Source organism: Vulpes vulpes, chromosome 4 (genome assembly GCF_048418805.1).
Source record: "Vulpes vulpes isolate BD-2025 chromosome 4, VulVul3, whole genome shotgun sequence".
NCBI classification, from domain to species: Eukaryota; Metazoa; Chordata; class Mammalia; order Carnivora; family Canidae; genus Vulpes; species Vulpes vulpes.
In genome coordinates this window covers 89,352,433-89,375,267 of record NC_132783.1, presented here as the reverse complement: position 1 = coordinate 89,375,267, position 22,835 = coordinate 89,352,433, and the positions used below count along the sequence as shown (strand labels likewise).

General features: G+C 46.0%; 1 protein-coding gene across 7 annotated transcripts in view; it reads right to left on the bottom strand.

Annotated features, from left to right (window-relative positions):
* NRG3 (neuregulin 3) overlaps window positions 1-13,826 on the bottom strand; it is a 1,028,669-nt gene extending 1,014,843 nt beyond the window's left edge. For 4 of the 7 annotated variants that reach the window (XM_072756374.1, XM_026009256.2, XM_072756375.1 and 1 more), the window contains exon 1: window positions 12,854-13,825. In XM_072756374.1, coding sequence (XP_072612475.1) covers window positions 12,854-13,706 — 853 coding nt within the window. In that variant the 5' untranslated portion in view covers window positions 13,707-13,825. Of the gene's footprint in view, window positions 1-12,853 lie in introns of all 7 variants that reach the window. The other 3 variants (XM_072756372.1, XM_072756373.1, XM_072756376.1) reach the window with 1 other exon arrangement.
* Window positions 13,827-22,835: the final 9,009 nt, after the last annotated feature.

The following is a 22,835-nucleotide window of genomic DNA, read 5'->3' as shown; positions in this document are numbered from 1 at the left end:
GGCTTATTATAAAGGTTGACATCAGTGAAAATTATCTGATCAGTGAAAAAATAGAGGAGGAGAGACGCCGTTGGCTATTATTTCTAATTTAACATTCACGATTACATGGTGTTATAGCCCCTCTATCTGGTAACAATGAGCAACCAAGTAAGCTGGCAAGAGTGATGAATGTGATTCTAATCTGAAGCCGCTGTATGGTGAACAAAGTGGGCGACACGGTTATTTTAGCTGTGGACGAGTGGAAGAAGGGATGCAGCTCTTGTGTACGGCACCAGCTCTCTGGCAGGCCGAGGGAGAGCCTCATCCTACACGGGTCCTCATGGGTCCCTAAGCAGCAGACAGGGACCCTCCCCTCTCTCCTTCCTCACCACGTGATGAGTACAGACAGGGAATCAAAGGGGCCACCGCCTTCTGAGTGCCATGCGATGTCAGCATTCGATCCCAGAAGGTGCTGAGTGGCTTCTGGAAGGAGGACCTCAGATGGAACCAGAAGGGTGGGGTGGCGATCAGTTCATAAAGTAGCTTTTGCCTCTGAAGATTCTAGAGGCAGGAGGTCGTTGGTTAATTTAACTAAAATCAAGACTTTCTGCTGGTTATTCTCCTTGTAGCTCTCCTTGCAGATTTTCAGATATTCGAAAGCTACTATTTTGGGTTAAATCTAGGGCTGTGTTGATGTGACTATGCAAAAAAAAAAAAAACTAAACATTTTTAAACATACCAATTCTTGTGCTTCTTGCAGCACTTTGAAGAGGCACTGGAATGAAGTCAATACTTAAATATATTCCACACAAATCACAGACCATATCTGTAAATGCCTTGGGACAAATTAGTCTCAGAGAATCTTCAGAATGTGCTGCTTGTTCCTCCCTCCAAGTCATCCTTGGAGACCTTACGTTCTCTGAAAATACCAGACATGGTGCCAATGGCTTGCACCAACTCTGGCTGTTGTTTCCCGTAGTAGCCTTGCCATGTGCTCCCAAGTCCTCCCTCCTTAGCAGGCCTTCATCCTGAGGAAAAGAGGAGGCTGCCTCACTAATTCCAAGACAGACCAGACCCTCTCTGCCCACCAGGCCAGACCCCTCATTGGCTCCCACACGGAAGTGCGGATGCACACTTGTACCTTTGTTCATACCCCCTTCTGTCCCATGGCCTCAATTCTCCACTTCTCTGCCTAAACAAATTCTCCCGTGAAATCACATATGTCTGCTCTAATCACTACTTTCCGAAATGGCCTCAGATACTTTTCAGTTAGAACTAGACACTTCAGCCCTTAATCCTTCTCTGGTACAAAGGTTCTGGTCTTCTATTAAACACACACACACACACACACACACACACACACACGCAGATGATGAATTCTCTTTCTTGTGGATTATGTGCTCAAATGCTGCAGAACTGGGATAAAATCACTATGAGGACCCAAGTATCGTTTTACAGGTGGAAGATGTGTGAAAAGTGTGGTTGCTCATGCTGCATCAGAAACACTCTGAATATGGGGGAAAGGAAATTTTATGTAATATAAATATAAGAACCCACTCAGAAAGGCTTAAATTGAAAAGGAGTGTGGGCATCTTGCTTGCAGTCTCACTAAGCCAGGATCTTGAAAACCAAGAGGAAGCTGCTGAAGCCAGGAAGACCCTCTCTGCACCTGGCAGACTGTGGAGCATGAACAACAAACACAGCAATACAATCCAACGTCTGGAAGTAAAAAAATCCATAAACTCAGGCCACCACCTTGGTAGCATGAAGTGAAGGCCAAAGGAATGTTCTAAAAGATTTTTTACATTTTTAAGTGTGTATTGATGTATACAGCTTGATGAATTTTGACTAACAGAACTCATCCATGTTATGAGCACCCAGCTCTAGAAGCAGAAAATGACCAGTATCTTAAAGCCTCATATTATGGGTCTCTCCATTCACCCCCAAAAGATAATCACTATCTAGACCCCAAACATTCAACATTATAGAAACAGAATCATACTTTTGTTCGGACTCTTTCTATTCACCAATGTATTTGTGAGCCATCCTAAAAGATTTTAAGCACAATTCATCACCAAAGTAAAGACCTATGTCATTGCTTTCCACTGATCTATGGAATTCAACTATGTGTAGTCCAACCACCTAACTTTAGAAAGAGAATCAATATCTTGTGATTCCATGAGTGGCTTACAGAATCTAGAAAATGTTTGAACTGCTCATCCCACCTGTTCTCATGTGACCTCAGCCTTCCCTTCCAAGACCCATCACTTCAAACTAGCCTCTGCACTCTGCTTTCATGTGATCCTTAAAATAGACTAGGTAACTGGTTAGCAGACACACACTTGACTGACTTCTGCTGGCTTTATCCATCCCAAGCAACACTACTCAAGATTGTCCAACATTTACGGACTGAAGACCCATAAAGTAACTCATTAAACTTCCATCTTCTTTATCCTTATAAGGTCAAGGTTGATGATCGAAGGCCTTGAGTAATATACTCTGCCTTCAATAAGGCATTATTTCCCATGAGCAAATGAAATGCACTTATATTTCCACACATCTGCATTTCACAGCAGGAACCCAACTCAGCCAACACTTTAATGCTGACACCACCAATCAAGACACAAATGTTTGGGCTGAAAAAAAAAAAAAACTTCACAGAACCAAGACCTGTAATGAACTGATTCATGGGGCTTATTCTCTGTTCTTTCAGAAGTTTAATAACTTCTAACTAGAGAGATGATTGTGAGCATTAAATAAAACAGAAAATACAGCAAAATACAATAAATTAAACAGCATTCCCATTCCGCAATCCAGAAATCACCGCCATTAACAATTTGATATACTTTGAATATAGTTACTATGAATATAGTTACTATGTATATTAAATCCATCTACTAATCTGCTGAGTTTAACATAATTGGCACTTTATATAATTTTCTACCCAAAGTTTTAGATAATTGTATACTGAGCACTTTCCAGTACACTTAAAATTATTAAACACACAATTTAATGGCTTTGTAAATCTATCACATGGGCAAAGTAAAATTTATTTTATTTGCTATTTATTTCATTTTAACCTAAGGCATATAAACATTCACCTGCCAAATATTTGGCTGCAAAATTCAAGGCTTTTCACTGGCTAAATGTCAGTTAGTTACCTTTCTTGTGAAAAACCATACCCCAAATACATACTGCGATGTTTCAGTTTATTTATTACAGAATCCAAAGCCAGAACAATCCAAGTGCAGATTTCTTATGCATATGTGAATTACTCCCCCTTAAACTTGCCCACAACTTCTCTGACAAGCACTTTTTTCAAGAGACTATGGAGTATATCCAAAGTAATCAATTTAGTTCTAATAGAAACCACAATCGATGCATTGTTTTGCATCCTATTTGAATATATTACCTAATTACAGTAATGAGAACAACAGGCATAAATAAATTTAGATACAACTGATAGTTGATAAGCACACCTCTTCTTTTGGTGAAGGCTGAAGCCCTACCAACTGGAGCTACTCAGGACTCCGGGGCATTTGTTTCTTAATCCAGAAATAGTCTCATACTGAAAATTCAGTTAAATTGAATGCAGTCAAGATAGTATTTAATATAAATATTTATGCACCCCATTTTCACTTTTTATTCCTGGAGTCTAGATTTTTGGATCATGCCAACAAAGGCTTTTTTTTTTTTCTTAACAATAAATCTGGGTAAGCAATCTCACTTCCCCTCTCCCCATGAGTTCAGCTGTCATTCTCAGCCTATGGGATTCATTCAGAGTCTGATGGGGACATTGACAAGACAGGCTTCCTGACATTACAGTGTTCCTCTCCTTCAGCATGGGTATCCAAATAACCCAATCTTGGGATCTGACCAACTTCCATTTTCTTTTCATGAGTTTGCAGAAGTGGAAATCCCAATCCTTCACTTTAACCAACGGGATGTTTTGGGTTTTTTTTTTCTCTTCTTAGAGACCCTTGCTAGAAAGCCATGTCAAGGGATTAAGCAATGACTAGGTCCTGTCCAGTCCAGTGTGGGGTATTACTGGCAGACATCAGAGTCCCACCAGTGTGACTGGTCTTAGACTGCCGGATACCTTGTAGTGTGTTTCCAAGAGGGAATTCAGATGCTCTGCAGGAGACACTGCATATGGTATACAACACCCAACATTTATTTGGTCAGGTTGGTATTTTTGTGCCTGGGGGATACTCCAAAGCTATGAATCCAAATGTTCCCTGATATATTTCCATTGACCAGTCTCAGCATATGATGCAGTAACTCCTGTAATCAAAAACAAGTTTGGAAGGGGCAGAGAAGACAATTCTGGCTGGATTTTAGGAAGCAGAGAAATAAAGTCCTTAACTGTTCCCTGTCACCGGTCTACTGAATTACCTATAAGCAGCCACAGGAGAAAACAGAAGATCAAGGAATACAAGTTTAAAGAACACACTCTATCTTTTGTTGAAACATCACCTAAATTTCTCCTTGGACTGAAAACCAGGACAATTTCTCTGGTTTAAAAGGCTCCCTGTACCACAGGAAAAAAAAAAATACAACAAGTACAGGACAGATGTGCCATTTATGGCATTTGTGATGCCAAATGCCACTGTTACCGAGCTCAGGGCTTGAAAGAGGCCACATGTACAGGTATGGCCACACTCTTATCAATGGATTCAGATCTGGGATGGGGAGCAATTACCTATAAAATGATCTTCCAACCTTCCTGGTCCTTCACAGCAAGCCACTTAGCATGTCCTTGGCAAATTATAGAACCACTCTAAGCCAAGCTCAATCACCTGCATGCCTGAGATAATCATACCTAGGCTACTGGCCTAGATGACTGTCTTTGAGGCCTTGTTTCAACCAATCAGTAAGACAATAAACATGGCAATAAATGAATACATAAAGTGCTGGCTCTCCTGGCACCCAGTAAAGCCCCACAAATGGCAGCTCTCGCTGTTATCACCTAAATTCGCAAGCCCATTCCAAGACTGAGATCCTGTGAAGAATTCTTCTACATTTCTAAAAGTAACATTCGTGGCACAGAAATCAATAGAGTCTGATCTTAAAATGATGATGAGAGTGTGATTTTTCTCTTAGTAAAGTTCTAACTCTCTGGCAATTCACAAGACGATCATGACTAGGATCCCATGTCGTCACGGGAAGGTTATCTTAAAAGGCAGGCTCTATGTTCAGGAATTGTTACCAAATATTTAGCATAATAATTCTATTTTCATAACCCTGGCTGTAATGTACTCATGCTAAGATAGTTGCATAGATCCAGATGATCTTTTTTTCCCCTATTGCTCTGCTAGCCTACACTGCAGCCCAGATACACACTATCACTTCTCAGAAAAGGGCTCAAAGAGAAAAATCTTATCATTGGAAGCTGCTAAACTTCTATTACTAAATTTAATTCTCAATTCAGTTTGCAGGCTTGTTTCTGACTCATCTCTCTTTATGCCTGGGAATGGCAATCTATGATTTAGGTAAAATCACCAAGCTGCCTTAAAAATTAAAGGCTTATAACCAAAAAGTAATACGTTGAAATATAAATGAAGATTAAGTTTCCAACAAGCACTGGCCAAAATGCTTTCAAAATGATAATAATAGTAAAGATCCCCAAAGTATAAAGGTAGCCATCTAAAAAGAGCCATTTGATAGATACAAGCAACCTAGCAATCCTCTGGGACCTAAATCACAGTAACTTCTAAATAAAGAGAATGCAATGGAAAGATTGCCTATTTTTACTAAAGTTCTCCCCAAACTCCAAAAACTCAATGAATAAGACAGTATGGGAATGGAAAGTGAGTCCTAGGGTATTTTTTTCCTTTCATCATGAATCTGAAGATTTCTGTAGATTTCAAGTTTCTAGATCATTCAACAATCTCACTCGTTTTCCCCAAAACCTCAGTTCCTCTCCTTGATAAATGTTGTGTCCAAAATAAGCTTTAAAAAATGTGTACCAAGCAAAGGATGAGAAATGCTGGGCTCCAGTTTGTGTAGTAGACTAAATTTCCAAGGTGATTTGAGGTAGATTTCCACCCCATAGCCTATCAGGGTGCTATGTGTGTGCCAGCGCATCGGAGAGGAGTATGGGAAAGATCCAAGGGCAAACGAGAACAATAATCTCTCATTGTGATAAAGGATCCCTCAAGCTAGGTAGCAAACTAACTCCAATATTTCACCAGAATTCAACAGCCTGATGTGTTCTTGGAAGAAAATACCTAGTCTATCCACTATCCCATTTCTCTTGACATAAGAACAGTAGAGTGTCTTGCAGCGTACAAGCTTTTTTACAAGGGGTATAGGAGGCAGGTCATTATCATGACCCTCATTATCCCAGAGGAGGATCTTAAAGTTCAGAGAGATTAAAGCGGTTCTTTGAGGTTGCACAGTTATCACAGAATTTAAGGCTACAGGTCTTGGGTCTGGTATTTTGTTTTTTTTTTTTTTTTAATGCAAATCTTTGTCACCCTCCCACAAAAATCCCTAAAAGTAGTCATGATTGACTGCTGAAGGAGTCACTTTCTTAACCTAGCCCCACTCAGCCAGCTGACTGTCACCACCCCTCCAGTGTGATTAACGCTGGCAGGCCCCCGAGATGATGACAAGGTCACGGACACCAGGCCAAGCTCAAAGAAGCTCCCACACCTCTGTGACCAACTTTGAGTTGTGTCCTTACCACCACTGAGCCAGGGTAACAAACCTGTTTATGCCAGTTCCTCTTACTGTAATTATGTAATTTAGTTAAATTTGATGTAAGGCACTGATATGTGATTGTGGAAATGAAAGATAATTGTAGTTTCTATTAAAACATAGTTGAATGCTTTGAGGAAACTCCAAACGGTGAGTTGTTTACAAAAAGACAAAAAAAAAGAAAAAAAGAATAAAAGAATAAAATTACTTTGAATTATATAGGCAAGAAAACTGTAAAACATACCCGGGCAGGGGACATACTATACAGTTTCTATAAAGAGTCTGGTTCAGATTCCTTCATCGGTGTCTTTAAAGAAGAAAGTGGTAATTAGAGGTATGGCTTACGAAAAAAAGAAAAGGAAGGAAAAGAAAAACATGTTAAGCTCAAACTGACAGACACATACTCAAGAAAAAGCCTTGGCCCTATCTCAAGATATGGGAGAAAGCTTTATTTTAATTGTCTGCTTTTTCAATTATTACTTTTATAGACTCCTTAAATTAACCAATTAACTACCAGCATTGCAATGTCCCAAATTGATGTTTAATAAATATTCATTAAAATGAATTAAAACACTGAAACACAGCATGTATTATGAAGACAACACAACTATATGAAAAGCTGTAATGGTTATGTTCAATCGTAGTAGTGTTTTTGCAGAGTCCCACAATAGATGCTGTCAAAATTTGAATGATTTGTATACCAATCTATGTGGGACAATACATGGTCATTAGGCTTTGGCCAAGTTTTTGGAATCCTTAATTTTTTTTAATTTAAAAAATAAGGCACCAAGACAGTTTAATAACTCAATTGCACAAATGAGCAGAATTTTTCTTCTCAACTTTCTACATCACCTTAGTCTAACATCATCTTACCAAAAGGGTTGACTTTTATAACAACTTGAAATGACACAGAGATGCAAAGCATATCTAGGAAAAATGTGGAAGACTACTGCTTATGTTATACACTAAGAAATAAAGGGCTATAAAAAAATCAAAAGTCTGTAAGGAATCTTCAAAAGAGTCATTATTCAACTGGAATACAAGAAGTCCCAATGAAACAGTGGTAAAGATGGAAAACCAAGCTAAGGATCTAGCCTAAAATTTTCATTAATAATTGCATAAATGGAAAGCATCTTTTTAGGTACGTTTTTATCCTCAGATTACAAAGTTTAAACTCAGTCTATTCCCTTCACCCCTTTCAATATGTGTATGACTCTGGAGGAAACACTTTTCTGGATGTAGACAAGAAAAACCGTCTAGGATCTCAAAATGTCTCAGTGGTATTTGTCAACCGAGTACAGCTCGGCCTCACCCAACACAAAAGTCTAAGGATAAAAACAGATTCAAAGGGGGAAAAAATGAATTTCAGTTCTATTCACAAGTAATTCAAATGCCTTTTACAGACTTAGATTTATGGCTCTTCCCTTGCTCTTATATATTTCAGGGCCAACTTTCATGTTCCATTTTCAACATCCCAGATAGAGTATCGAGATATGCCTGGCACCGGATAGGAGAGGTTATGAGCAAAGAATTTCTACAAAAGAAGCAAGTCGAAATTTTGCCTTCTTCTCATTGTGCTGTGGGGAGGAGGAAGGACTGGGGACGCATGCCCAAGAGAAGAGAGACCTTGCTCCTCTGCACACCAGACCTCCCGAGATGGCACTGATTCACACCGTACCAGCACTCCCGCTCATGGCCCAATCTGGATTTAGAAAAGTAACAGACAGCAGTTGCTACAAACCAGCTTCTCCTGTCTGTTTGTTGTTTTTTTTTTTTTCCCCTCTCTGACTAGTTTGTGGATCAACACTGTGTTAAAAAAGGCTATTCAGGAAACACAGCACAAATCTGGATTCACAAACCAGCCCTGCAAAAGGTCATCTCAATTAGCAATTCTATTGCCAATCTCTTACCCCAGTCATGGAGAATTGAGGAGGAAGGCTCAAGGCAGTCTTCATGCACCACACCTGTCCTGCCCCTTGTTTTTCGGTGTGTGAAGATGATGAACTACTACATATGTGTCTACAGAGCAAAACACACTGTATAACTGATTAAACTAGAAAAGTCTCATATTCCTGTATGAAGGCCAAGGAAATCAAAACATACTCAGGTTGTAGCATGTGCTCATAAAAAAAAAAAAAAAAGCTCTCGATTGAATTTCATAAGAAATATTGACCTTGGGTTCTGAATCCTCTCGCTTTGGTGGGATTGGTACCTGCTAGGCTGGAACTCCTCTGAAGGCTTCAATTCATGTAAATAGAAGGTAATGTATGGAAGTAATTTTATTTAAGCAAATTACACATAAGGCCACTATAAAATAACTAAGAATAATACTCTTCTTGAAAGACAGAACACAGAAAAATACTCGGTGTGGGGTGCAGGGACGGGGTAACTGGGGGATGGGCATTAAGGAGGGCACGTGATGCGATGGGCACTGGGTGTTATAGGCCACTGATTAATCACTCACCTCTACCTCCAAAACTAATATGCTGTATGTTAATTAATTTAATTTTAATAAAATAAAATTTAAAAGAAAAGATACTCAGTGTTATCAATGGCAGTCTTCAAAATCCTGATAGGCAGGACCAGGTCAAGTTTTATTTAAATACACTTATAATAAAATCATCCCCCCCACCATGTTTATATATCAATGATACAAGCCACATGTATCTCTTCACTAAATGCACCATTTGAGATTTGTAATCTTACTTATGGTAATTAACCACATATCTCCCAAATAAGACCCTAAAACTAACCAATTAAAAGTGGTTCCTTTTCTCCAGTATATCTGAATTCAGCCAATGACTGACTCTGAACTCTGAACTGTGAAAACAGTGCTTCCAGCTGAGTCAAGTAACTATCCAGACTGGCACGGACAACACTCTACATATAAGTTCCAAGTCTGAAAATACAATTCACTGTGCTGTAGAAGGCTGTTTGTAAACCGGTCAAAATCACTCTTCCTCCACTGTCTATAGTAAATCTCCCTTCGTCTTGAAAAATTTGTGAACTACTCTACACTCTCGGAGGCCAAACGCTTCGAGGAGGTTTTTGGTGAAATGATCTGGTGGCTATATGTTCAAGATAATTTGTTTCTAAAACATCTGAAGCTAAAGCAAATCTTGGCCAACTAACTGGGAAAACAGGAGATCCCGGTAACGTGGAAGAAAGTTTTGGTCCAGCTCATGGTCCAAAGGTTGGAAGAGGACAAGAGAATAGTGGGCTTCAGGCCCTTCCCTTCCTTCTGCCTTTTAAATTCAATCTTTGTCTTCGACCCTACAGAAAATTAGAGTCTTCTAAACGCAGCCTTCCCCATAACAAAAATAGCTTGTGTTTTGCCTACTACCCATCAGCAAGTGTGTTTGTAAGAGGGAACCAGACTCTCCTCCTCCAAAGAGCTGTGCTGCCTTTACAGAGCAGATCCTTCTGACTGACCTAAGACAAACACAAAGACATTCATTCGGTAAGCCCTGAGATGTTCAGTTCAAGAGCAAAGATCTTGGCCACTACGGAATTTGTGACTTTGTCTTGAAAAATCACAGCCTCATCCTCAGCTGTCCTCAGGTGCTACAACATAATTCATGACTCTCATTTAAAAAAGAAGAAAGAAGGAAGGAAGAAAGGAAGAAAGGAAAGAGAAAACAAAAAAAAAATCTATTGAAGTCTGAAGATAGGAACTAGGAAAAAGGGGAATTTCTCTCCTGGGAACTTTAGTAACATAATCAAAACAAGTGAAAAATAAAATGCCAGATACTCAGGCCATTCTTCAGTCCACAGTAGCCGTGCTAACAATCCCTCAAATGAAATCCTTCTATCCTTTTGTTAATCATCCTGTGATCTTGGACAAAAAATAATAATTAAACTATTCTTTTCTTTAAATTACCATATAAACCAATCTATTTAAATTCGTCTTTTATGGAAACCGCCTAATCTTCCTTTCATTAAAATTCCCCTTGTTGATATATGCAAACCAGGTCAGTTTCTATTGGATTTGCATACTCGTGTTTTATCCTTTAATTCAACTCCTTGTTGCAGGTTTAAAAAAATGAGCAAGAGCTGGACCTCAGATACACATAAAACAAATGCTGCTTATATGTCTAAGTGAACATTGACACCATTTACAGATTCTCCCCCCCCCATCGCCCCTTTTCCTTGGGGCTGAGAGCCCTGTCAATAATCATTACTTATTAAACAGGCTGCCATTCCCTTCCACAGTATGTAGAAAAGGAGCATGGAGAGGCAGAAATAATTACCTTGGGCTTTTCTTTAAAGACCTCCGGAATGGAACGCAAGCAAGGAAATCATTTGAGAAAGAACATGAAATATCCCCCCCCCATGTAGAAGACCCCCCCACACATATAGACACACACACACATACAGTGAAGAAGGACACCCACACTCGATTATTCGTATCTATTGCGTCAAAAGATAAAAATCTCAGGTCTCCGGGATAGATACATATGCGTGTTCAAACCACTGACTATGTCCATGCAGACACTTGCACATCCTTTATCCTCCACAAAACTCCAGCCAGGTCTGCTGAGATCTAAGCCTCCAAACACGTCCTGAGAAAATGCGCTCTCAAAAATGACTGCTTCAGCCAAAGGAGAGGGAAGCAGCAAGTTACCGGTCTGCCTGCCATTCTGGTTTGTGGCAGCTTCCCTCCTTCCCCTCTTCTCCCTGACTCCCAATTTATCTTCAGCCTATTTTCTTCCCCAAACAGAGTAAGGGCGTTCAGCAATTTCTCTCTTGGATTTTTACACACAAATGTACTAAATCCTTTAAATGAAAAAAAAAAAAAAAAGTTGTAAGGGTTAAATAACACCCAGGGTGAGACCCCAGGCCAGAGAAATGAAAAAACTGCCAGAGGACTTGAATCCAACCCAGGTGTTCCTACGGAAGAGTGAATGATGAGTCCTCTCCCCTTCCTCTCCAGATGTGATCGCTCAGAACAGAAACGCAACGTTAAGGACGGCACAACCAGACAGCTCTGGGAGGGCAGGCTCGCTCGCAGGGAACTTGCCCTGGCAGGCTGGGGGTTTGTCCTAAATAACCTTCACAGGTTGCAAAGTGTTTCCCATATCCTGATCAATAGTCAGACGCAGAAGCTCGCTAACACTTCCTAAGAATAAGAGCAAGGTGGGGGGTGCGGGGTGGGGGGAGGTCAATCAATTAGTCTCATAGAACATTTGTAAAGATAAAGGGGAAATATCCACCACTTCTACTAATACAGGGGAAGCGGCCCCTGTGGGGGGGGGGGGGGCGGTCAGTCGGCCCCCTCCTGGCAGCAACCGCGCCGCCAGGGCTGGAGATGCTCCGTGCGCAGAGTGACCCGTTTGCAAGGGGCTGGACGTCCCCCCCACCCCCCTCCCCAGGTGCAGAGAACTCCGCGTGCAATTCCTCTCCTCCGGCTCAGGTGCAGAGGGAGGGGACAGGGGGTTCACCCCCACCTTCGGGAAAGGAACAAAAGCAAACGCTTGACAGGGCTGAAAAAGCTGCTCCTCCATCAGGACCCCAGAGGCTGTAGCTCGGCGGGGCTCCCTTCCCATCCCGCCCCCCCACCCTGCTGAACTCGCTGAGGCCAGGGGACCAACCTCTGCACCCCGGAAGGGCCTGGGGCGGGCTGGGGGGGTGCCGGGGGGTGGGCTCAGCCCTCCGCCCAGGACCACCTCCCTTCCCACCTCCCCCACTGGCTTCCAGTTAACCCTTGCAGCTCCCCGCCCGGGTCGGGCCGGGGCTCCGTAGTCCTTGCGGTCCGTTCCATCACCTGCGGGGGGGCTCGGCCCCGCACCCCCGCGGGGACACAACTTCCCTCCGCGGCTTATCGTCGGTCAGTTTGCTGTGCTTTCCTTCCCCCGCTTCCCAGCGGCGGCGAGAGGCCCCGGTGCTTCGGGGAGGCCCCCCCTGCCCCCCTGCCCCCTGCCCCCCGCCCGGGGCTCCCAGGGCCCCCAGGGCCCGCATCCCGAGCTCGCCCGCAGGGCTGCAGCGAGCGCTCCTCGCGCCCGGTTAACCCTTCGGAGGGCGTCGGGCCGGGGCGGGACCCCCGGAGGAGGCCGGGGCGCCCACCGCGGGCCGGGCCGAGCGCTGCAGGCGGCTGGGAGGCCGGCGGGGGGGCGGGGGCGGGGGCGCGCGGCCGCTCGGGGGCACCGGCCCTCGGGGCCCGGGCTGTACTTACGGAGTCGGGGGCTGGTGCTAGTTTCCGGCGTGGCGGTGGTCGGGGAGGAGGAAGGCGAGGAGGAGGCGGCGGCGGCGGCGGCGGCGGCGGCGGAGGTGGAGGCAGCCTCCTGGAAGGGGGACAGGGTCCAGGACGGAGTCGAGTCGTGGAGGTAGGAGGAGGTAGCGTGTGCCGCAGTGGGCCAGGAGGGCACGGCCTGCGTGCTGGGCGCCCCCGGGCCCGGGGGGCGGGAGCCCGGCGCGCTGCCGCCGAAGACCGCGGCCGTGGTGGGCAGGGCCGTCGGGGGCGCCGCCGTGCCCCGCGCCGTGGTGGAGCGCGGGCTGGCCCGGATGGGCACCCGGTGCCCGGGGAAGCGAGTGGGCGCCCGCGTGATGGTCGTCAGGCGCGTGCTAATCCGGTTGGGCGTCCTGGAGGAGGCGGCGCCGCCGGCGGAGGGGGTGGCGGGGGACGCGGTGGCCGTGGTGGTGGTGGTGGTCTCCATGGCCTTGGGGAAGGAGCTGGGCTTGGAGAGGAAGAAGGGGTCCTGGCCCATCCCCTTGGAGTCCACCAGGTCGGTGGGCACGTACTCCTTGACGGAGCCCACCACGATCCATTTGAGCAGCATGAGGCTGAGCCCCAGGCCGACGAAGCCGATGAACAGGGGCACCACGCACAGCCACGTCTGCTGCCGGTTCCACACGATGCAGTCGCTGCAGCGCAGCTCCCGGGGGGGCTCGGCCGCCCCTTCGCCGCCGCCGTCCGGGCCCCCGCCCGCCGCCGCCGCCGCCGCAGCCGCCGCGGTGCCCTCCTCGGCCGAGGCGGCGGCTGCCGGAGCGGCTCCCGGTGGCGAGGCAGCGGCCGCGCCCTCACTCATCCTAGGAGCCGGTCTTCACCTCCGCCCCCCCGAGGGCCGCGCCACAGGCATGGGGCCGCGCGGGCCGGGCTCCGGCGGCGGCGGCGGCGGCGGCGGCGGGCTCGGGCTCGGGCTCGGGCGCAGGCAGCGGCCGCGGCGGCCGCATGCAAATCGGCTCCCTGCCCCCACGCCCCTCCCCCCGAGAGGCGGGCGGCGGGCGGGGAGGCGAGGGGCGGGGGAGGGGACGCGGGCCGGGGAGGGGAGGGGAGGGGAGGGGAGGGGAGGGGAGGGGGCGGCGGGGAGCGCGGACGCGGGGCCGGTCAGGGAGCGGCGGGGCGCGTGTGCAGCCCTCCGAGCGGCCTCCTGCGCGCCGGGGCCCCGCGCCCGCCGCCGCCGCCGCCGCCGCCGCCGCTGCCGCTGCTGAAGCTGATGCTGCTGCCGCCGCCGCCGCCGCCGCTGCTCCTGCTGCTGCTGCTGCTGCTGCTCCCGCTGCTCCCGCCGCCGCCCGCCGCCTGCTTGCGCCCCAGCCGCGCCGGCATCCTCGGGGCGCCCTCCCGCCCTCCCGCCGGGCCTCGCCCGGGATCAGGGGCCGCGCCGGGCGCCGGGGAGCCGCATTCCGACACAGGGGTCCCGCGGCGGCTGCTCGGCGAGCCCGGAGCTCGGCGCACCTGTTCTTCAGCCGGCCCGCAGCCAACCCTCGGCCGGCGCTCCCCGGGAGAGACCAATCCGAGCGCAGCGCGGAGGGCGAGCGGCCGGGCTCGCCTCCTCCGCCGCCGCCGCCGCCGCCGCCGGGGACCCAAGTCCGCGAGCCCGGGAGCCGGAGGTTGGCGATGGCCGCCGGGTCACGCGTGGGGGGCGGCGGGGCGCCGCGGCGGGGCCGGGGGCGCCGCGGAGCTCGGGCGGCAGGTGGCCCCGGGGCGGAGCTCGGGCGGCAGGTGGCTCCGGGCGAGCTGCGGCCGCCGGGAGGGTGCGCCGTGCGCGGGGCCGCCGCCGCCGACGGGCTGGGCTGCGGGCGGAGCGGCGCCTCCCCCCGCCCCTGATGGAGGCCGCTCCGGGCGAGCCCACGAGCCGGCAGCCCAGGACCCCGCGGGGTCAGAGCCGCGCTGCGGGCCGGGGCCCCCGGGAGCTGCCGGTGGGGCACAGGACCTTCGTGCACGGACACCTGGCAGATGGAGGATAACTTACCTTAAAAAAAAAAAAAAAAAGGCTCGTCCCTAAATGTAGATGAAAGCACAGGTGCACATGTTCACACGGGGCGACCGATGGTCAGAGGTAGAATCTGGAAGGATCCGGGTAGGGATCCCATATTGCGTTGCTGGTTTCTTACCTGGGGTGCAGAGGCGCCGGCGTACCTGTATGTCAGGTGCAGCGGGGGGACGGACCTGCCTGGGGGCTCGGGGTACTGGGCGAGGGAGCCAGGGAAAGGCTGAGAGCGAGCCAGCAGCGGCCTGCTTTATGCTGATGATGCAAAACCTTGCTTGTCAACTCTCCCCCCCCCCCCCCAGATTTCCTGGTCTACGGTGGAAGCTGGAAAGATGTTTTTATTTACAAGCTCTGAGAATGAGAAGCTGAGGATGCCCGCCTCCTGGGACACCTCCCCAGCACCGCAAGACTGGCACCCATGCAGGAGCCAGCGTCCCCTTGTACCCTCAGAGCCTCCACGGGGACCAAGTTTTCAAGGTATCCATTTTATTCGCAGGTGGAGAGCCTAACAGTATGCGGGGAAGACTGCAGGGAGCAGAGGATGCATTGAAACAGAAAGCCCCTGGGATTTGGTGCCTACCAGAATATTTTACACAGACACAGTTAATAAATTATTTTTGATGGCAGTAATGCGGCTGTCACCTCTTTCAAGTATAACATTGAGACTTTCCCCATAGGAGAGCTTTTGATTTTTAGTTTGAGAGAACATGCCTAATCCAGTAGTGCTGAATTATGGTTCCAAAAATGGCAAGAAGGGGGGGGGGGAGAGAAAGAAAAAGGATGCCACAATCCTCTGGCTTTCCATTGCAAGGCACAGGCCTGTTAAGTAAAAATTGACCCAGTCTCTATCTTCTGTGGGTGGTGGGCAGTTACTGCCCAGCCTTTTCTGTAGAGCAAATAAAACTTAGCTTTCACACAAAACGTTGTGAAAGTATAGCAGGTGCGGACGTCAGCCCCATGAGACAGGAGATTACTTTTCCAGAAAACACTCCTAGTTCGTTGGCTCCCCCAGCAACCTCTTCCTTCGTTGCCCACTGAAGTCATTCCAGGGTACAAAGAGATGCTCTAATGCTGCTGCTGGACAGATGCTCTCCCGAAACGGTGTTCTCAGTGAATCTACCCCATGTTGCCTCAATGCTCCCCACTGCCTTCTTCAGCTGCCTCTCCAAATTCCCTCCACTTCTCCTTTCCACTTAGCTCTAACAACTTATTCATGGCTCCCTGGCGAGCTCATTTTCTCCCAGATCCCAAGTCATTGCACCTGACTACCCGTTTAGCTGCTCTCACAGTGAACATCCTCACTAGAGGAGGGGGAGAAGAGCCCAGCACTGAGATAGCCTTGTCCTGGGGAGCACGTCGTACCAGCCCATCCAAGGAAGTTTGCAGCCATCGTGGACTCTCAGCTTTATTGTGAGGCTTCCCAGTAGCAGGTGGTGAGCCCTGGAACTGGAATTGGGGAGGGGTGTGTCCACAGCTGAGGCAAGGACAAGTGCTGGACACTCTCCCTGCCAGTGAGCAACCAGCTAGTCCGTCCCATCAGAAGGAGTCTCATTCTGATGACTCTCCATTCCCTAAAGCAGAACACTGGAGACATAGCTTCACACTCAGACTCCGAAGACAGGGATTCAAGTTAGACCTCTGGCAAGAAGAAGCAAAAAAAAGTCACTCTGGGCTTCTATCTTCTTATGTGTGAAGTGAAACTATGACACTTACATTCCACATAATTATATGAAATTGTAGAGCTAAGTGATCTACTCACCTAAGGCATCTTTTAAGCATCATTTTTCAGATACCTTCCTGGAGAGAGGGGTGTGGATTTTTCTTAAAAAATAGGCATACATACCTCAGGCTCTCCTGAGCTCCATATCTACCTGAAAATAATCACCCTCTGGATGTCTCCTGTGTGACCCACTAACACATTAAACTCAAGATTTATAACCATCACTTCAAGTTTGCCCACAGGCAGCTTTTCTGTTGAACGTCAGTCTTTACTTTCAGCGTCCTCAAAGTACAGAAGCCGGGAGGATCAACGCCATCCCTGACCCCTTACCTTTCATACCCCAAGTTCAATTAGTTACCATCATTCAGGACACAATGTCATCATCTTGGGTTCCCTCCATCGTCAAGCCTTTGGCAAAGGCCCATCTTCAGGACCACAAGGCTGGAAATGAACTTGGTGGCCAACCACCCCCACTGTGCCATCCCCAAACATGTCCCAGCCCAACAGTCATCGGGATCCAGCTGGAGCTCTAGAGAAGGCACCTCTTCCTGGCCCAGCATGCAGATAGTGTCCATAATTACAAAAGCCTGTGTGTTGAGCCAAAAAATCTGCCTCCTTCCACTTTTACCCTTCTCTTAGCTCATTGACACAGTCTCTATCTTCTTTTAGATAAACCTTTCACGAACCAGGTGCCAGGCACGGAAGTTCCGAGAGAAAACAAAACAAACTCTTTACCTTCATGGAACTCATTCTAGTAGGAGAAACTGACAATAAGCAAACAAACAAAATGTGTAAATTAAGTAGTCTCTCAGAAAATGAGAAGTACTGTTTTGCACCACAAAGCACACACCTTTTGGGGATGATTACCTAGAACATCTCTTCTTAGATCCAAATATCTCCAATCTATTTATTATCCTCACAGGCCAGAGGACTTAACACTCCTGGGAGCACTCGGTTGCCCTTTTATGAGCGGTGTATTCCCTGGATAAATGTAGTTACTACAGAACCCAGTGCAGCCTGCAGAATCATAATATTCTTCATTATATTCACTAGGATCCTGTGTGTGTAGACAACCTGGTATCTCAAAACATTTCACAAAAAATTTTTTAAAGGATTAATGAGGTTAACCTTCCCATGGATGCATATTTTTTTAATTCTCTCTTGGTTTAGTCCACTACTATTATTACAGTCACATTTCATAGTAAATTGTGGTGGCCTTTTAAAAAAGAGAAACCTTGTTTGCTTCCTAGGGCTCAACAAGCAATCTTATTTAGTTCTTGCAAACCCTTTATGTCTTACACATAAGATGCACCCAAAATGTACTAGAAAATTTCCCCGGGTGGATCTGCCCCTTCACAACACCTTGACTCCAAGGATTTGAGCATTATATCCCAATATCACAAATTAAACAAACGCTACGATTCATAAGTTCCACAGAGCAAAAACCACAAAGTGTAAAGCATCCCAGTTCCAAATATTAATCCTAGTCAAAAAAAGGTGATTGTGACGGTGCTCAGACCTAACTGCGCTCTCACAAATTAGGAAACACTGAAGAGCAGGATGTGAAATTCAAAGTTTTGAGTGAGGCACTGCGATAACATGGATGTGAAATTCCTGTGGGAGTTGCCAGAGGACAATGCCAAAATTTCAAAATAGGTTAACTAAGAACTGGGTAGACGGCACCACGGTTGTAGATGGAGGGAGGATTCTCGGGAAGGTTTCTTTGGCAGAAACTGTGCTGAGCTCAAAGCCAGAGGGGCACAAGCACTGAGCCTTGTTCTAAAACAGAAAGAGCTAGGGGAGCATCTGGATGGCCTCACTGCACTGGGATAGACACACAAGCAGCAGGAATCACAAGTCAAGGGGCAGTTTACACACCTGCCATTGCTAAGAAGGCGTGGAGCCATCCTATGGCATTAAGAAGTGGAGAATGAGCTAGAAACTCTGTGTTGAAGGATCTGGGTGCCATGGGGGTTGTTCCCTAATTGTTTTTTTTTTCTTTTTTTTTTTTTGCATTGAATTCAAACTGCCTACATTTTAGGGCACCAACATGGGACTTGACTCTTGGTGCTCAAAGTTACCATTAATGCTCGTCTTACCTAGTGTTTGATCCTTCATCTATGTTTGCCTTTTTTAGCCCTTACGTCTTTTCCCAAATATTGGTAGATAGATTTTTCTCAGATCAGTTCCCCACACGACTCTATTCTTTTTAAAATCATTTTATTGGGTCTAAAATTGGAGGACGGGTAGGTGGAGGTTTGCTTTGACAATTCGCTGATCAAGCAATCACGAACAATCTGGGGCTCCGGTAAGATCCAAGGAAATGCCTTCACAGCATGCTCAGAAACAGAGGTGGTGGATTCATGTTCTCTCTCCATCCCTTTTCAGACTACAGCAAAATTTCATCTGGCAATTCACATGCTTCTCACCACTCCCCGATCAGGTTCAGCGTAAGGTAAGCTGCAAGAAGAGAAGACGTGTGATGCAGAAAGCCTGCTCCCTGAAATGCTTCCTTACCATGGAAGAAAAAATACCTGTGTCTCAAACTTCATTATCTGTCAGAAACCTAATAATAGCTAATACAGCTACATCCGAGAAGAGTTGCTGTGAGTTCATGTTTATATAAATAACCCTTTGGCTTCATCTTACCCATGTTTTCTAAAAATCTACATACATTCTGCTTCCTTAGACTTGGGGCTGAAATTTTCATAACCTTCTATAGAAAGAGAGCAATCGGATAATGCTCCACAAGTCTCTGCTGGTTTGCTTCCTGTCTGTGCTATAGGCGCTTTCTCACAAGCTGCTCATAGAAACTTGAGCACAGACAGCCTTGGCGCCAACCCCCTGGGCCTTCGGTTACAACAGCTGATGTGCCCAACGTGGGCCAAACTACTTACTTTATCTAACAGAATATTAAGATAAAAGTATGAATTTAGGGTTATTTCCCCCACACACAATCTCTCTTCTGAAGATTATTAGTAGTCTACAAGGGGTTTTGCGTGTTCCACAATATATCTTTTATTTCCTGTATCAGGTCCAGAAATGTATTTCTGAGGGTCAATACAGTCCTTGGTAAAGGAGAAAGAGCAGAAATTGGAAGTCAGGCAGACTTGATTTCGACTTGGAGCTGTTTGTGCCGCTGAAAAATGTCACCTATAATGTGCTAGGGTAGTGTTTGGCATGAGGTAGGCAGCTCCAAAATAATAACCAAATATTCTTATTTAATGAAAATGCAGATTGCCTCTGTGCCGTATTGTCTAAGGAGCCCGTCTTCTCCAACAAGTTTTGCTGGAGATATTTGCAGGAGTTTGGCACCATGTGATTGCCACCAACAAGACGGATATTGGAGGGGTGTGTAAACTTCAGGACAAGCAAAAAGGCATTGTGCAGAAGCCCTGGCCCCGTAGCCCCAGGTGACAAATACACATTCATTCCCTCCTTTGCATGCCATGCAACACACATGCTGCGTGACCTCCTCATGCAAAAACTGGTGCAGCCACTCTGGAAACAGTACTGAGTTCCCTCAAAAAGTTAAAAATAGAACTACCTTCCAACTCAGCAATTGCACTACTAGGTATTTACCCAAAGAACACAAAATACTGACTTAAAAGAGCACATGGCACCCCAATATTTATAGCAGCACAATCAGCAATAGTCAAATTATGAAAAAAGCCCAAATGTCCGTAGACTGATGACAAAGATATGGCGCGTGTGTGTGTTTGTGTGTATATATATATACACACACATATATACACACACAATATGTAATATTCCATGTGTATACACACACGCACACACAATGGAATATTACTCAGCCAAAAAAAGAATAAAATCTTGTCATTTACAATAAAGTAGGTAGAGCTAGAGTGTTAAGTGAAATAAGTCAGAGAAAGACAAATATGTGATTTCACTCATACAAGGAATTTAAGAAACAACACAGATGAACATAGGAAAAGGGAAGGAAAATAAAGAGAGACAAAAACAGAAAGGGAAACAAAACCAGAAGACACTCTTAGCTCTAGGAAACAAACTGAGGGCTGCTGGAGGGGAGGAGGGTGAGGGGATGGGGCGAGCAGGTGATGGGCATTAAGGAGGGCACTTGTTGGGATGAGCACTGGGCCGTATACCTCAGTGATGAATCATTAAATTCTATGCCTGAAAATTTGAAACATTAAAAAAAATTAAACTCACCGAATTACCAGGAATAAATATTAATAACTCACAGCAGACGTGGCCCATCTGGTTCGTCTCCAAGAAAGAATATCTCAAGAGGACAAAACTTGTTTGGTGCTTATAAATTGAGAAAGAAGGAAGGAAAACATCATCTCGTTTATTTAGAAAGAAATATTAACTAAAACCAAAGAGGCTACCAGTACTCGCCCCTTAGAAATAGATACTCCAGGGGGTTTTGAAGACTTGGAAAACCCACTCTTTATCCTACCTTTGAAGTTTTTACCATTTGGTGACGGTTAATTCCTGATTTCAAACAAAGTTACAAACATTTGTTTATATAGGTCTGTGACCACGCCTGTGTGCAGTGCTGAAGCTAAATGCAGACAGTAAAGGAAAAAAGAGAGTATTCAAGCACTGCTTGGTAATGAACTTACCAACTGGCCCCGGTTTTGCTTGGAATTATCTGAAAAGAGTTGTAGTTCCGTTCAGCATCACTGATGCCAAAGAGAAAAGAGAACAAGTCAGGAAAGTGATTTTATTCAGGCAACTGCAATAAGGAGAGCACCCCAGATCCAAAGATCAAAATGTCTCAGCTTGGTGGTTTTGCCTTTGATTGTCACTGGGAGGCATGAAGAGTGATTTAAGGTTGGGATTGTTTTGCAATTAGATGAAGTCTTGGTCAGACGAACAGGAAATGTTTATCTTCCTGTCTATCTAGTTTTAGGACAAACATAGTATTAGATAATCATTCATGAGACAAAGAGCAAAAGGCTGGAGGGTCTATATTTGCCCTTTAACGCATGTTCAGGAGAAAGAAGAAAGGTCTGTGTTTGGTCTCATCCCTGCTAAACAAGGGTGGGGTGGGGGGTGTCATCTACGAGTCTAATTGTCATCTGTGAATCGACCCCACAGGTGAATAGGGAGTCATCTGTGAATCTTATGGGAGTCATGAGAAGTTTACAGAGTCTTATCTATAAGTCACATGGGAGAGGGTGGTTCTTGGTGATAAGCCATTTCCTGAAAGTAAAAGGGTGAAGAGGTTTGTGAAAACCAAAACTGTAGAGATGGTTTTCCTAACCAAAATTATAGAGGTTCTTTTCCAGGAGCACAGACTTGAGGTAAAGTTCAACTTCAATGTTCACATAAATTTATAGCTCTCTTTTCTAGCATTTTAAGAATGTGCATGTGTTAATAACTATTAGTTAAAATGAGAGTGGTAACGTGTCTTCTAGATTTATGCTTCCTTTCTTACATTGGTAAGAAATACGGAGTAAAATTATCTCCTAATCTTTAGTGCCTGTGAAAAACAGTGAAAAAAGCATAGGAATTCCACAGGGATGAGATAAAAAGCATATCTGAATTTGACAAAATATCCTTCAAATTCTAGTTAGCTTAACAGAGAGTATTTTAGAATTTAGAAGCCATAAAACTCTATCACTATAAATCCTTTAAAACCATGGATATGATCCCATATAATTTATAAAACACACAAACTATATCGAGGTTTTTTGCTGCCTCTCTTGGGAGTTTGGCTAATAACTATTTTTCTACTTCAAGCTCTCAAAAATCATTGTTTTTAATTTATGCTGAGATGTGAGAATGCGAGAATGTCTTCTCTTGTGACTACAGACTTCTTGAATGTTGACCCATAATCATGTTTGTGCATGCTTTGTGTTTGGGCTGTGTGTGTGTGCAAGTGCTGGTTTATGTAAGGAAGTACGAGAAGGTGTGAGAGCAGAGTTTCTGTTAAGCATCTAGGGAATAAGATGGAATAGGAATGGGATTACACGTATGGATGGGATAAAACTATATACTGAACAGTGATGGTTGAATTCCAAACACAAAGTAAGAGGCAGAAAGTGAAAACAGATCATTCTCCAGGCTTGCTTACCCAAAGGAATTTCTAGGGGTTGTGAAATGCAAAGTTGACCCCCTGAGAGACTAACCAGGCCAACTGGCTTCCACTGCACTATGGGAGGAGAGCCAACTTTGCTTCAGAAGCAGACAAGAGGAGTTTAGAATGGCGGCCAACTGTAGTACTGATGGTTGCTTTC